General features: G+C 33.1%; 1 protein-coding gene across 4 annotated transcripts in view; it reads left to right on the top strand.

Annotated features, from left to right (window-relative positions):
• The window catches only part of LOC129793300 (homeotic protein distal-less), a 35297-nt gene extending 20172 nt beyond the window's left edge, over nucleotides 1–15125 (top strand). The window contains exons 4-8 of one of the 4 annotated variants that reach the window (XM_055833145.1): nucleotides 8667–8796; nucleotides 10811–10909; nucleotides 11226–11406; nucleotides 12751–12785; nucleotides 13668–13749. In XM_055833145.1, the coding sequence (XP_055689120.1) occupies nucleotides 8667–8796; nucleotides 10811–10909; nucleotides 11226–11406; nucleotides 12751–12781 (441 nt within the window). In that variant the 3' untranslated portion in view covers nucleotides 12782–12785; nucleotides 13668–13749. Of the gene's footprint in view, nucleotides 1–8666; nucleotides 8797–10807; nucleotides 10910–11225; nucleotides 11407–12750; nucleotides 12786–13667 lie in introns of all 4 variants that reach the window. The other 3 variants (XM_055833144.1, XM_055833147.1, XM_055833146.1) reach the window with 3 other exon arrangements.
• The last annotated feature ends 887 nt before the right edge of the window (nucleotides 15126–16012 follow it).

Here is a 16012-nt window from a genome sequence, read left to right as displayed (position 1 = left end):
CAGCTCAAAATGTCTTTGAAATAAATATTGCTTTTAGAACTCTATTGAATTTTAACTAAAAGTTGGAGAAAATAAGAAAAAAAAACACACTACTTACTTACTTTCTTACTTTTAAATATCGAGAACTTTTTCCATACATATGGTTTTTTTAATTTCCAAATTTTAATTTTTGTAAAAAGGATTTAGAGATTTTTTACATAATAGTTGAGACACATCTAAGATTGAATAAAATCGTTGATAAATTCCTTATGTAAAATGGAATAGAAAATACTTTCAAGTTGAACAAACTTTTCTTGTTTATGATTTTTTATTTTAGTAAAAACTATCTATAAACATTTATAAAGACAAATAGCAGAAATAGTCCTGAATTCTAGTTTAATCCGTGAATAGAATGAGAAGGAATATGTGTTTTTTTAATATAATTTTTATATATTTTTTTGTATCCAGAATGGCAAAGAAAAAAATTTTTACGTCTTAGCAAAGACACATTTCGCATTATGCTATAAAAAACTCTCCGACGAATTACAAATAAAAATATTAAAATTAAATAAAAAATTCGGAACACTTTTGCTCTGGAGTGTGCTCTCACATTTTATCTTCCCAAAGCGCATTTTGAGCTTTGCATTGAAATAATTCTTCGTATTTGCAAATGAACTTTTCAAAGTATTGATGGAGCGCTGAAAGACAAGACAGAGATGAAGATATAACATCGGTGAATCATCGAGACGGCCAATTCTTACGAAATTCATCACTATGCCATTTTTCCGCTGCAAATATTATGCAAATAGAATGCAGTTTCGCCACCAAAGTACCGCGGAATGGGGGGCAGGAGAATCCTACGCGTTTTTTTCGCGCATAGAATCTCTCGAGAGTGGTCTTGCAAATCAGGGACAACCTAATAATGAATATTTATGCATCAGCCCAAAAGATTTTTTTTTTGGCATATTCCCTTCATATTAATTTCGCGCGACCCATGTGCCCACAAAAGAGGATGCACTCATTATGCAACGCAGTGTAAGCCACCACTATCGCACGGGCTGGTGGAAGAATCAAATGAAAAAAAAGAAGGAGAATCATAAAAGGTCTCTGCGAAGTCAAACAGTCTTAAAAGTTAAAATGAGAAGATGAAGAGTTAAAATTATGACTATGAAGAGTGTGTTAGGGAGTGAGGCGCCTCTTGCTTCAACTTTCGACTGCTTCTTTTTTTTCATGTAAGTTCCACCTCCTGTCTTGTCTTCAAGCCTCCTCCCCCCCCCCCGCTCTTCTCCTTCCTGACCCAAAGCCCCTTTGTACACGGAGACGGAATACAATGGGAAGGCTCACAGGCAGTGATGGAAAAATGTTTTATTTTGCACTGATATTTTATAAAAGGAATAATTTGAACACTTTTAGAAAATCAACTTGCTCCCAGAAAATTACATGTTGCTGCGAAAAGTTAAATCTCACACAGCTTCCGTGTTTTTTTCGCAGTGCAAAATATTTGCTAAATGTTTTCGGATAAATCTGGAATGAATTTGACTAATCTTGACTTTGGCATTGTAAATTTTCTTGCGTCTCTTCTTTGCGTATTTCTTGATGATGTTTTTTGCAATTTATATATTCTTTGATTTTACTAGAAAAATTTGCAACAAGAGGCGAATAAATGTGGATTTTTAGGTACTAATGGCTTTTTATGATCTTAATGAATTTTATTGTGGAAAAATCACATAACTTTGACATTTCGAATTGTAAATTATCTAATAGCGTCAGGAATGTTATTATTTGTTTTTTCCAGTAAAACTTGTACTAAAAACAATAGAAACACATTTTTATAAGTTAATTTTGGAAAGAGAGAAGAGATCAAAAAAAAGCCTTATTTAAAGATGGAGGCGACTAGTTCATTCTTAATCTCTGTACTGGAAAAGGGAGATTTTTGTCCTTAATCATTCTTATCTATAAGTTTTGACTAAAAATCATATTTTAAAGAGTCGCTTAGTATTCCGGACATGATAAATAAGGGTGCAAACTTTTTATTTTACTTTAAAAGAGGCAAAATCGATGAATTTTTACACAAAAGCTCTATGTGTAAAGATGGAGACGCCTGGTACTTGTAGATAACTATCAAGATTATTTAAAAAATATGCTTTCTTTTACAAATCATAACCACAAGCGGCTCATTTCTCATTTCCAAAAAAGAATATTTAATCTGAAATGGTAAATGTGACCCCCCAATTTGATCAATGAACACCCCTTTTAGACCTCCCTGGGATGTTTTTGTATGATGTGCATGCACATAAATGTGCATCTGTAAGTGTTCCGAGAGATGCGCATAAGAAGCGATTGCGTTTTATATGTTGGGTTCGATGTTGGGTTTTGAAAATGCTTGAAATACCTGACGACTCATTCAGTTGGTGCCGATCCTCGGCGATCGGTGGCAAAACACACATGAGATGCTGGCAAGGAGGGAGAAAGAAAGAAACCCGGGGCTTTAGGACGTGACAAGAGGACCCAAGAGTGGCAATGCAAGAGAAGAGTCCACGCATGAAGCGTTCATCTGGCTCGATTGGGTCCCGCGGCCTAGTCCGCCTTGTCACTCACAGCGCGGCGACTCGAATAAAAATGCAACGGGGGCCCTCTCCGGGCAACCTTGGGCGCATCTTCGGCATGCCAACTGGTACGGCACTCGGGCGACCAACGAGAATCGCAAAATTCCAATAGGGCATAGTTCGGCTGAGATAAAACGCCGTGCACATGGTCAACAATTGAACCGCGAGTACGCAATGGCAGAGATTCCCCACCCCACTCCGTCTCGGGCCAAAAACCCGCGCCAAGAAAAATATCTCGAGCGGCTTCACATCAAACGAATACAGGATTTCATTGTGATTTTCACGCTTTCGCATTGTCATATTGCCTTTTTTGTCTTACTCGCGCGCACTGCTCTCTTTTTTTTTCTCATTCAACCCCAATGTCACTCAAAAATCAATGTCGTGATATTTAAATTTTTTCCTTTATTTTTCTATTTTTCGTGAGCCCAAATGGAAATGCTTTCAGTGGGTGACACAAAATCCTTTTTCGGACATTCACGGAGGGGGCACACCATTAAAAATTTTCAATAGCAGAATGAATGTTTAATTGCCAAAGAGGAAGAGGTGTGGGCCAGAATTAAAAAAAAAATATTGCTTCTGAATGGCAAGGCAAATCAACTTACTGCATGTGGTGTACGTGTTTTTTTTTTAACTTTAACGTTGTTGTTACTTTATTATAAGAAGAATAACAATTTTTTTCTCGAAGAAAGTTTTTAGAATATCCAATCAAGGAGTTTTTTTTTATATCCTTTAAAATTTTTAAGATTATGCATAAAAAGTGACTGAAATAGTATAAACAAAACACGAAATATAATTAGAAAGTTAGTATGGAGGGAAAAGTTAACCATTTAAGGTCCATTGGATCATATGCTGACCCACAGGTTCGATTTTGAAAATGTTTCATTTTGTATAGTTATTTTATGAATATTGAGTCCAAATTAGTACAAGACTAAGTCTTTACAGTCCCTGATCATTTTATGATCACAAAAGGATATACCCAAGGACACACAGGATCAGGAAAGACGAAAACCCGAAAATTTTTGGGTTGGTTTTTTTTTGCCAAAAATGTCTTATTTGAGCTCAAAGGAACTCATAAAAATTATTTTTAGTTCAATCGGCTCGCTAGATTGAACGTGAACCTTAAAGGGTTAAGAAAAGAATAAAAAGGATTTTCTTTCTATTAATGAATTTAGAAAATTCTTAACCCTAAAAAATGCATCAATTTTAGATTGAAAGTCATTAATTCGTTAATATTTTTATGGAACCATTTTTAAAATTTTACCAATATATCTGCTTTTCTCTAACTTTGCTGTTTTAAATAAATATATTTCGAAAGAATTAAAAGATTAAAGTAGTAGGTATTTTGATGAAAATATTCAATTTGGTGTACTGGTTGCACGCTGGGTTGCCACCCCTTGGCATCCACATGGCCTTTTTAAAATCAACTCTTTCTTCAACGAATCCTCCAGCAGTTGCCGCACCAGCAGAAACTAAACTTTATGAGTGAAATTAATTGCTCTATACCATCCACCATTCAATATTTATCACCCAACTCCAATTTATATCTGTGAAATATTTGGGAAATGGACATGTGATCAACATTTTTTCTATCCACGCCGGAACATCATGCCAAAGTGTTTGTGAGAGTAAATAAATAATAAAGTCATGAGAGAGCTGCCGCTTTCCGTCTTTTCCATCGCCCAGCCAGGACAAACTATATATACAATACAACGTTGATATAGAGAACCCCGGACAGACGAATAATTACTTCACTCGTCTCTCTTGCCTGTTAATTGTATATCATTAAAAGAGTGTTGCTATTGGATAATAGAAACTTTTGTCATATTTCTTCACCTCCAAGTGGCTATTAGGGAAATTTATTGGGATCGGTGTCGATTTAGGAGCGCGTGTAAAAATCAATTTTTCTCGCATTGATTCTCATTTTGCCTATATAGTACAAATTCACCATATTTAAAATTATTGTAATTAACATTGAAGAAAATATTAAGAGCTTCTTTTTTAATTTTAACCTTTTTTTGTGCTTTACGATTACCATCGACATTCCAATTGCCACGCTTCACATGTCCACTTTTCACCGCATGCAGATGCATTTGCATACAAAACTGCACTCATTCTCTCTCTCTCGAGGATTTCTATGAGATTTTCAATCTTCATGGGGTTGAGCATTAAGTTTTTTTTATGTGATTGCTAATTGCTTAGTGGATGGGTCTCTTGAAAGTTTTTATTGTGGGTTAAATGGCTGAAAGGAGATCACTCACAATTGCTAACCCAACAAAATGTTATTATAAAATGTCTGTTTATTGGGTTATTTGAAATGTATATAAGATTAATCTTAAATGATTGTGCCGTGTGCTTCTGGTATTTCCTGATGATGATTAAAACATAATTTTATTAAAACGTTTCACAGGAATTCACCTTTAATATGTGTGTTACAATAAATGGATTTTTTTTTTGTAATTTGCATTTTGTTTTATTATGTTCATATTACAAAATAGGCAATTTTCTGTGGGAAAAATATTTTTTTCTTAGAATCAAAAGAAAGCTTTTAAATTGATTTGCATGATGTAAATGTTGTCGAACAAGGGGTGATTATCTGTGTAAAGAATATTGGGATATTCGTATTTCTAAAGTATGTAACATACGTACATCTTAAGTAAAAGTCTTAAGATTCCTTCAATCTGGGCCGGTCTGAGCCTTACAAGATCTTAAAATTTTGATTGCATACATTTAAAAAAAAATTAAAAACTGACTTTATAACGTCTCAATATGCAGAATAATTAAAAGTTATTCGAATAAATTGAGAAAAGCTTCAGAATAAATCAATAAATTTCACAAATATTCGAAATAAATTACACCATTCCGCTAATATTTTGCAATAAATTCCTAATATTCACCAGATAAACTCCCCTTGTCGAACAACGTAATAATGTCTAACTTATTATGAGCTTTTGTGATTTATTTATTGCCGGATTCTAATAAATTAAAAGTATAATTGAAATCATTGATCTTGATATACATTTTATTGTTTTTTGGACATTTATTGACCGTAAAATAATGGAAAATGCAGTTTTCTTTATCACTTTGACAGAGATCAATCACAGAGGAAATCATGAATATATATTCAATAATTTATTTTTCTAATAAATAAAATACTGAAGTAATAAGAAAAACATTGCAATTTATAAAAAAAAAAACACAAAGTTATTTTTCAATTCAAATGATCTTTGATCTGCCTGAACTTCTCACCGTGCCAATAAAAATATTTCCATGCACAAAGACACTATGCATTTGAATCGTGGGAAAATCTATTGATCAATTGTAAATCCACTAATCAATTGGGATTCTATCTCTCTGATCAATCTCCTTCATCTTGGAGATCGTCATCGATTTTATTGCGAAAATGTCTCAGAGATTGAGGTGAAAAATGCTGATTGAAATGTCGTCGGAAAAGCCACAGAAAAAAAAATTGAGAGAGGAAATCTCAAAGTTCTCGTGCTTTGCAAAAAATATAGATACTTTTCCGTTCAATTTGCCCTTGATAGAGATGAAAAAAAAAACTCCATTTTCCCCATTTATTCTCCACACCTCTCATATCTTTCTCTTTTGAGATTGTACCCATTTGACCATTTGCTGATTGTGTGTATACTAAAGAAACCGATTGTTTCTTACTTTGTGCGTTCACTTCCCGCTCTGTTGCAATTTATTACGCAATTTTATTGTTACGCGACTCTCAGTGTACACATTTTTTCTCCTCTCACATTTTCCTTTTGATGCCCGTTTCCTTCACACCCAGAGGCACCCTCTATACCTCGAGGGGGGACCCATGACTTTATTTATACCAATTGATTCCACACTAAAGAAGTTGTCGCTGCTGTGAGACAGCTTCGGCCAAACATGCTGATTCGCCGCGAGATTGAGAGGAGTATTGTGTAGGTATAAGATGCAAAATAAGAGAAGATACATAGAACAAGGAGGAAAATGAGAAGAAGAAAGAAAAAAAATGGATGAGAGAAAAAAAAACAACGGAGAGAATATTAATTATTAATATATTTCATTGCGTTTGTGCAGCAATTACCTTGACAAAAGAGCAGTGCAGGTGATGCTGTGCATTTCAATCAGATCCAATTCACGGAAAGACCCCGCTTCCATCCCAGCCTCACCCAATGATCACCATACGCTAAAAAAAATTATAACGTGCGTGCTGGCTTGTTTTATTGTCAGTGTTGAAAAAAAAATGTTTTACTACGTTGTATATTTTCTTGAGAGACTCACCGCAATATTCTGTATCAATCAGCAATTTGACTTTTATTGCTATGGAACTATCTCAAACATAGGTAAACATAGATTGTTGCTAATTTTGCTACCAACTGCTTTCTTTCACGCAAAGGAACTTGCCGTGTCTCTCCCCGGCAGCTGAAAAGACAATGTTATAAAGAAGAGAAGAGATCAATGTGTTGCCGCTACCATTGGAGGGATTGAAGATTTTTCTATTATGTAATTAATTGCAAACAGTTTTTCTTTCTCCATATCCTTTAAGTTCCTTTTTTTTTAAAGAAAGGGTAGAGATTTCAAAATTTGGGAGAGCAAGTTGGCAATGGAGCAATGTCATGGTAAAATATATAATTTGACCTTTAACTTTTAAGCTTAACCTATTATCTTAACGAAAACTTCTCTCCAAAATTGGATTTTTCGATGTTCCATTAATAAATTCATGAATTTGTAGACCTGATGAAGTTGGCTTAATCATTTGCAAAATCTTTATGTTTTTTTCCGAGTTTAACATAAAAGTGTTCATACTACAAATAAGCATTGCAAGACCAAGGGCTGTATTCTCTAAGAGTGAAAAACTCTCGTGATAAACTCCCATAGGCTTTTTGCAGGGAAAAAGTGAGGAAAACTTCACGTGAGAATGATCCTTTAAGAAAAATAATGCATCCGTGATAAACTCCCGTAAGATTTTCCCGGTTTTCACGTTTCTTTTATAGTGCTTAAGCTTTCAGGAGCTTATCACGGGAGTTTTTCACTCTTACAGAATTCATGCGCAAGTGATATTATGATTAAATTCTTTAATTAAAACTAACTAAAACTGTCCCAGTCTTCACTAATATTACACCTAAGTTTTCCCTTTACATCAGACAAACTCTTTAAACCGAGCATTTTGCAAAATCATAAAATTTTAAATCAGAAACTAGAATTTCCTCTCCTTTTATATTTTGCGCTTTTCCACGTTCGTCTCCGTGTGTTGATTTTTTTTTATTATTAATTCCTCTGTGGCAATAGATGAAATATTGGTTTAATATTTTACCAGCGGAGCATATTTTTCGCTTGGTAGGTCTTGCGTAACGCCAACAGATCGGAATGCCATTTGCGTCGGGGGTTCCCAACAGGCACACCACAACGCCAGAGTCAATTGATGGAAACGAAGATGCTTACCAATTGTCCACCGTTCAGGAAGTCAAATGACAAACAAAATTAATTTTGCTCACAAGACGTGTCTTTCTCCGCGATGCATGACTTTCTTCCATGGGAACGCGTTTCAGCGTTTGCCCATGAGCTGGACATTTTCTCCGGTGTGTTGTGAAGAATGAAGAAAATCCCTGTGAAATGGGTAATAAATAATAATGATGATGAATATGTGGGCTCTCCTATTTTTGGCTTCCTTTTTCACGCACTACGCGCCATATTTCTCCTCTCGCTCTGCCCAATAAATGAGTAAGATTGATAAGTTTGCGGACTTCCATGGCGCGTTGGCAAAAAGGCAGCACGCTGTTCACGAAAGTATACATATGTAAAAAAAAAACCATGGAAAAGCGTGGCCGGGGAGCAAGAAAAAAAGCCAAAGAGTCTTTCTCTGTGTTGGATATAAACACATGGCAAGAGATTAATGTGCTGATATCCACATGAGAGTCGCGAATGAGGGACCTTGTAACAATTAATCATTTTCTGCCTCACTCTCAGTGCTGGGCCCGGGAGGTTAGGTGGGGGGCGATCCACAGCACGCGGTTGCGACCCAAAGCTCTTGACGGATTTCTCAAGACACTTTTCACATCACCGCCCTTCTTTTTCTTCTTACCATTTCAGGTGAAAATTTGGTTTCAAAACAGACGCTCCAAGTACAAGAAGATGATGAAGGCAGCCCAAGCACCCGGTGTCGGAAGCGGCCTACCACTGGGAGCACCCAATCCAGGTTCACATAGTCCTCAGCATCAGGGTACGTAGCGCAATTAATCAATTTTTTTAATCAGTTAAAAATTTAAATCTGATAACCCCAAAAAGACCTCTAATGCAAAGCAACGAACCGGACCTTCCATATGGTGCTCTTGGTCGCAATTCCTGCACAACAAAGTGGAGCAAATTGCACGACAAAGTGACTTCAATGCATCGAATTTACATTATAATGATTTTATGAAATTCATCAGACAGTCTCGTTGCTTGCACTTTATTGACCTACAGTGGGGTCTAATTTAGGTAGAATTTTGAAATTATTTTGAATTTTTCTCTTAACCCTTTAGTGACTCAAATTAATTTTCTGACTCTATAAAGAAAATAATATTTTTTAAAGGCCTCTGTGCTTAATTATTTTCATTTACAAAATTATTTTCATTGATCTTCCTAAGAAAACTTTTCCTCAGAAGTAAAATCTTTAAACAATCTGAGTCCGATTAATTCTGTTCCTTTTATCGTTTTATTGAAAGATTCAGAAAAAATGTAGGAAAATCAACTTACAACTTTCCTTATGATAAAATTAGAATTTTTCATTCCTTAATGACCCTGTAGAGTGGTCAATTTATCTCATGTTCTTCTATTACAACTTAAAAATATATATATAAAATCTTTAATAAAAAATATAGGGGAGACCGGGGTAAAAATAGTCATTTTGGAATTTTCAAATGCCAATTTCTCCCAAAATATAAATCGGAAAAATCGGAAAAAATTAGGGTGCAAAGCCCTACCAACCTATAATTTTTGACAGTAATTTGGAGGTTATCCGATCAGTACTTTAGGAGTTAAAAATGAAAATAGATTTTTGGCCCATTTCCCAAACTTTTGCGTATTGAGAAAAACGCGTTTTCCGAACATTTCCTTCAGCAGTTTTCCCATCTGATAATTTTTCTCACTAGCTGGATTAGTGCAGAAAATGTTGCCAAGGTGTATTCTTCAATAACTTTTAATGATTTTTCTCTACAATTTTTTGAATCAAAACATACCCCTTGGGGTAGATCTAGTCATCCCATGTAAATCATATGGGAGATCGAAATTTTTGACATATTTTCTATCCATTTGTTGCAAAATGGCGTGTTTGAGAAAATCGCAAAATTCTCTGTTTTAGTGCGTATAAAAGTGAAATTCCTTGTCGCGGATCAAAAGGTGAGAAGTTTAGCTATCAACTACTATCAATCTCTCAGGTGGGAAATCATTGGAAATGTCGGAAAATTCGACCGACTTTATTTAGCCAACTGGTGACTATATTTACCCGCCGCGTTTAAAAATAGTCAGAAGCGGAAGGGTTTAGGAAAAGCTCGAAAACTCATATTTCCCGTGGAGATAGAGAAAAGTGGTCTGAGACAAAGGTGTAGGCCAGGAAATTTCCTATAAGAATGACCTATCGAGGAAATTTTCTTGCCCTTGGGGAATCCTGCAGTTAAGGATTTACGCAAATTGACTATTTTTACCCCGGTCTCCCCTAACATTCACAACAGGGAAACAAGTAAAAAGAAGTAAAATTCCAGTGGAATATTTTCAAACAGTTTGCAATATACTCAAGGTAGTTAAGACTGCTAAAGAGGTGTTATGTTTTTATTTAAAACAAAAAAAAATTAAAAATTAATAAAAGAGATCGTTTTATACTTGCAAATATTCCATTTATGATATTTTTCTGTCTCATAAACTTGGCAATAAAATAAATTATTGCGTAAATATAGTTTGTACATAATATTTTGTAACACAATTGTTGGTATTCTTCTATCTAACTCACCTTTTGCTTGTAGAATTTATCGAATTTTCTTTCCTGGAACTTCTCAGCAGCTACGCGTGGAAGTGAATACGCGTAGTAAAAAATCCGTTTTGCTATTACACACAAAAGTGATATAAAATGCGTGCAATTAGGGGTCTTTTGTTATCCAAATTCAAGTGATTAGGGTGCAATTACATAGCACTCAGCGACACATTTATCGTTTTAAAAATTTAATGTGAAATAACAAGGCGATTTAATTATCATCCAGCAGGTGGAGGAAACGGTTCAAGTAGCGGCTCACCTCCACATTTCCTACCTCCTGGACACAGTCCAACACCATCGAGTACACCGGTATCTGAGCTTTCACCAGGTAAGCCACAAAGTTCTAAATATCAATTCAACACAAAGCTCATTCTCAAGAAAAAAAAAGTGAAACTTCTTCCTTTTCGCAATTCGGTGCATATTGAGCTGCAAAGTGGTTGGGTTATTGTATCACCGCATCGACTTGCCCTCTAATCGAAATTGACTCTCTCACTAACTTATGACGGCTCATTATGCCCAGAATTGCAAGAAAGAAACATTCCTATCATTAATTACTCACAGGGATTCATTTTTATTTTTTTACGCAAAAAAATGGTGAATTTTGAAAGCTAATTTTGTGACTTAATTCACACCTTCGCGTGTAGGTTTGAGTCCGCCAGCTCAGGTGCCGTGGAAACAGGAACCACCTCATTGGGGCGACCATAAGCAGCCCCAAATGACAACACAACCACCTCATGCACCCCCTCAAGCGATACACGCACCTCAGATGAGTGGTTACGCCCCGCAGTATTGGTATCAGCCAGAAACAAATCCGTCATTACTAACGTAAGTTTCATTCTTTATTAAATCATTTCTATTTTTGAAATGTCTTCCAAACTGTGATTCTTTCATCGATTATAATAAAGAATGAATTGTTTAATATTAGGGCAAAAAATGCAGTAAATAAATTGATTATTGTTTAAAAGAAAATAAACGTGTTGTTCACAATAAAGGAACTTAGCATAGAACAAGGTTTAAGTTTAAATTACAGCTAAAGCTCGTGTCTTTACATCTCTCATTGATTCTTATAGTGTTTACAGCTCATTAAAGACATATAAATATTTCAAAGTTTTCAAGCAAATAAAAGAAATTTTCGATCCGGGTAAAATTGTTAAAAGAAAATATAAGTAAAAAAATGATAGGTAGGTAGTTAAATAAATTCGATTTAGTATTTTCGTATCATTCTGTTTAAATTAAATTGAATTTAAACCCACGTGGTTGGGAATTTAAATAGCTTAGACTTGAATTTTCTAAATAGGTATATAATTCTTTAAAAAAAAATAAAGAGGAAAATTGAAAATATTTACAATTTTTTAATGTTTAGTGGTTAATCTAAAGAAGGACTTGAAATGTTTATATCTTCCTTGAAAATATGCACTTTATCCTTTTAACTGAGATATTCTCCATAAAATCTGGATATGTTTCCTTCTAAATTTCCTAGTTCTGATTTAACTGTATTTCTAGAAAATTTACTAAGCTTTACTAGGAATCATCTTGACTTTTTATTATCAAGAATTGAGAAAAAAGTACCAAAAAATTAAATTCGATTAATGTTAAAGAAAAAATTTTTAAAAAATTTTCGAATAAATTCTATAGCTGTGAGACTAAAGACACGTCTTTGTGCTTAACTGTGACTCCTTGGACATTGCTGCAAATGTCGAAAATGACCTTTATATCTGCCAATTTTCGTGAAAGTTTTAAGAACAAATTACAAACAAGAAAAAAAAGAGAGTTACCCTCATTATCGATTGCCTCACCTGTTAGTTTTCTTTACCTATATTTTGTTTTTTTTCTGTGCTAAAATTGGTGTAATTATGAATAAAAAGGTGCTATCTCTCCTTATAGCACAATGGAGTCTTTTGAAATAAACAAATAAATGTTGTTTAGTCTATTAGATAAAAGGGGTGTTATGCCAAATTGATATACAGTAAGTGTGTAGCTTTTATACGAGCAAAATCCGCTACTTTCCTCACCTGTGTGCATAACATAACCTAATGTATATTCAATTACAAAGTTTATTTTGTTATTTAATAATGCAGAGATCACACCTCGTATTGAGACTCCAAAGACTCTTAATTAATGGAAGCTATTTCTCAATGGTAATAAAAATTTCTCTGTGTCTCTTTATAGCTACGAACGATTTATGACAACATACACGTAAATAGGTGATTAATGATTTATTATTCATTTTAATGCCAATGACAAAAAGACCATAAATGCACCTCAGTATCTCTCACGGGGGGTGGTGTTAAATTAATGAGAGATTGAGAGAGAGAGAGAAGACTTTTCCAATAGAACTTCCTGGGAACTTCCTCAGTATTTTATTGAGAATTGTTAATCAATTTGAAATTTAACAATTTGCGCGTCGTTTTTGCTCAACAATATAGCAAAAAAACAATTGTTCCATGATCTATAACGTTATGTATACTTTCGCGAAATGTTGCATGTTCCAACACTAAATGTTAATGATGGTATCTGACGAAAAAAAATGTGGATTTATTGAAAGAATATTAATCGGAAAACATGTCAGACACAAAACGATCCAAAGTGCCTCATTTTCACGCCTTCAAGTGCATAAAAGAGTTCACAAAGTGTTTTATTTATATTGCGAAAAATTGTGGTATACCAACTGATCTAATGCTGACATGATTGCGATGAAATTTGTATTTACGTTCTGATTAATTGACTTAGATTTTACATTAAGATTGCAATAATATTTACAAAACCGCAATTAAAAGTTAGACATAGTTGGGAAGTTTATTGGAAAAGCTTATATGTACAAATTCAATATTTGTTTTGAAATTTTCCAATATAAATAAATTTTTAACTTACCTTTTCCTAATGTTTGAGGAAGTTTCCCAAAATTTCTTCTTTCTCTCATTTTTTTTATTAATTTTTCAATGTCCAAGGATTTTTTAAAATATTTTTTATCGTTTTTTATTTAATTTAATTTTTCATTATTTTTTCGTATTTTTTGAAAAATTGAATTTGTGGTTTCTGCCAAATGATGTGTCATCGAGATATTTTTTCCCTTTTTTTTTTTACAGAGTATGGCCTGCCGTTTAACACACAACAGTGACATAATTCAAGCACTTTTAGATATTAAAAACAAACAAATATTAATTTTAAATAGTGAAAAAAGTGAACTTGAGGATTAGGGGTGAGAATCCTCTAAGAAAAACATTCCTTTAAGTAAATAAATCTTTTGTTGATGGATATATTGTAAATTTTTGACCTCTGGCAAAAATACTTTGCTAAATAAATGAATTTACTGAACATTTTAATGATGGTTTTAATAAAATCATTGACACAGGATTATAACAACTTGATGAAAGAAGGATTTTAAATAAATTACATAATAGTATGTGGACTTCGGAGAGAGAGAGAGAGAGCTAAACTTAAATCTCTTCTAAAGTGAATGAAAAAATAGGAAAGAAATTTGTATAATATTTAAAAATGCTAGCAAGTGAATGATTTAATTTTTAGTTAGATCTCATTTCCATGTAGATTTTTTTTCACAAAAAAGAAAATATCGAGAGTGTAATGAAAATTTTGAATTCCGGATTTTAGAGGTAAAAAGAAATAATTTTTAGACTATTAACTGAAACTGCTCTGTGCAATATAAAGTGAAGAAAAAAAATTAGTAAATAGAATATTTAAAAAGAGGTAATAACATTAATTTGGCTATTTTTTCTAATTATTTTGATACAGATACCTACAAAAAATTCTAAATTCGGCACAGTTGAAGAATTTTTGAAAAAAGGTCAAAAGTGAAAAATCTCTGGCTGTGATTGATAAATTCCTGTAAAGATCCTTAGGAAAGAAAAAAAGCAGACAAACCTATGAGCCAGAAATTTTCATTTTAATCATAAAATAAAAAAAAGAAACAAATTAATTCTAATTTGTCCGAGTATTTGTATTCCTTACTGTAATATATTAGAATTTAAATAAAAAAGACAAAAAGAATGAAATTAAATTTAATACAAACCGGAAGGTAGAGTATGTAAAGTTTTAAATAATTTCTAAACTAGGCATAGAATATAGAAATTTGGTTTTAAAAATGAAATGAGTGCTAAGCTATTCTTACTACTGATGGACGGCAAAATGGAACTGAAATTCTCTTTTAGAGTTTCTTTCAGAATTTTCTTCATATATTCACACTAAAAAAAAACAAACAGAAAATTCTAAATTCATTTTTTTTAAATTCTCTTATTTATTTCTCTAAAAATTTTTTTTTCCAAATTGATTCGATTTCTTCACAAGAAATCGCTTAAGTTTTTTTTTTTAATAAGTATTACAAAAAAGTAAATTGCAATGTGATTCAGTTTAATAAAAAAACGTAAAGGAAAATAATGCGATGGAAGGAGAAAATAAAAAAAAATGGAGAAATATTTAAGAAAAAAAACATTTTCTGTATAGATTTTAAGGCATATTGTTTGTTTCAGATAGAAGAAAAATGAATGTAAAAAATGATGAAAAAGGTATTAAATATTATTACTACAAAATCTTTTTTGAATTTCTCAACTATTTCATATTTATTTTAAAAATTTAATAAACAATTTAATTTTTATAGTCACTCTGCAAGCACAATGAGCTTAATGGTAAGTTTTCATATAAAATTATTAGAGGAGAATGGCCTTAATCCCATAAATATTATACGTTTATAATGTTTTTCTGTAGAAAACAAAGCCTTAATCACCTTGACATCTTACACCTTATTTTATTTTTTTGCAAAATTTTACAAAAATCCTATTTAAATAACCGTGTGTAGAAACTTGAACGACTTTAAAAAGAAGACTTTTAATGTGAGATTTAAGGAAAATTCTCCTATATTTAACTTATACCCCATTCAATCTCTCAAAAGTCTTTCTAAAACTCTTATTGTCAGAATTCTTGAAATAAGCGCCAAAACGGAAACTGATAGAGTTTCATTTTTTAAATTCAAACCCTTTGACTCAACCACAAATAAAGGCATTGTAGACAAAGGGAAAGGACAGATGCCCTTCACGGGGCCCCTTCAACAATAGTACAACCCCTTTTGTGGAACACCCTCTAAATATCCTCAAAGTGAGACCCGCAATCGTTTCCTCTGTTGTGCCCACCCCTCCCATTAAAAAAAAGGAATTCTTCTGGGCACCTATAGACTTATTATTAATTCATCTCAATGCATCTGCTCTTCCGGCAAACAATACTCACAAGATATTCTTTCAAACCAATTTCCATTCTTGAGCTGAAAGTGTTTCAGTTTCATTAATCTCATTGATGCAATTGTTGCAGGAATTGAAAAGAGATCGATTGAAGGTTTTCTCTATCAACAAAAAAACTCAATGAAAACCACAATGATGACTTTTTTATTCTTGTTTCAATTCTTTTCTGCTAATTATTATTAATT

The sequence above is a fragment of the Lutzomyia longipalpis genome, chromosome 3, assembly GCF_024334085.1.
Source record: "Lutzomyia longipalpis isolate SR_M1_2022 chromosome 3, ASM2433408v1".
Taxonomy (NCBI): domain Eukaryota; kingdom Metazoa; phylum Arthropoda; class Insecta; order Diptera; family Psychodidae; genus Lutzomyia; species Lutzomyia longipalpis.
The sequence above is the reverse complement of the archived record's forward strand: the minus strand, read 5'-3'. Positions and strand labels throughout refer to the sequence as shown.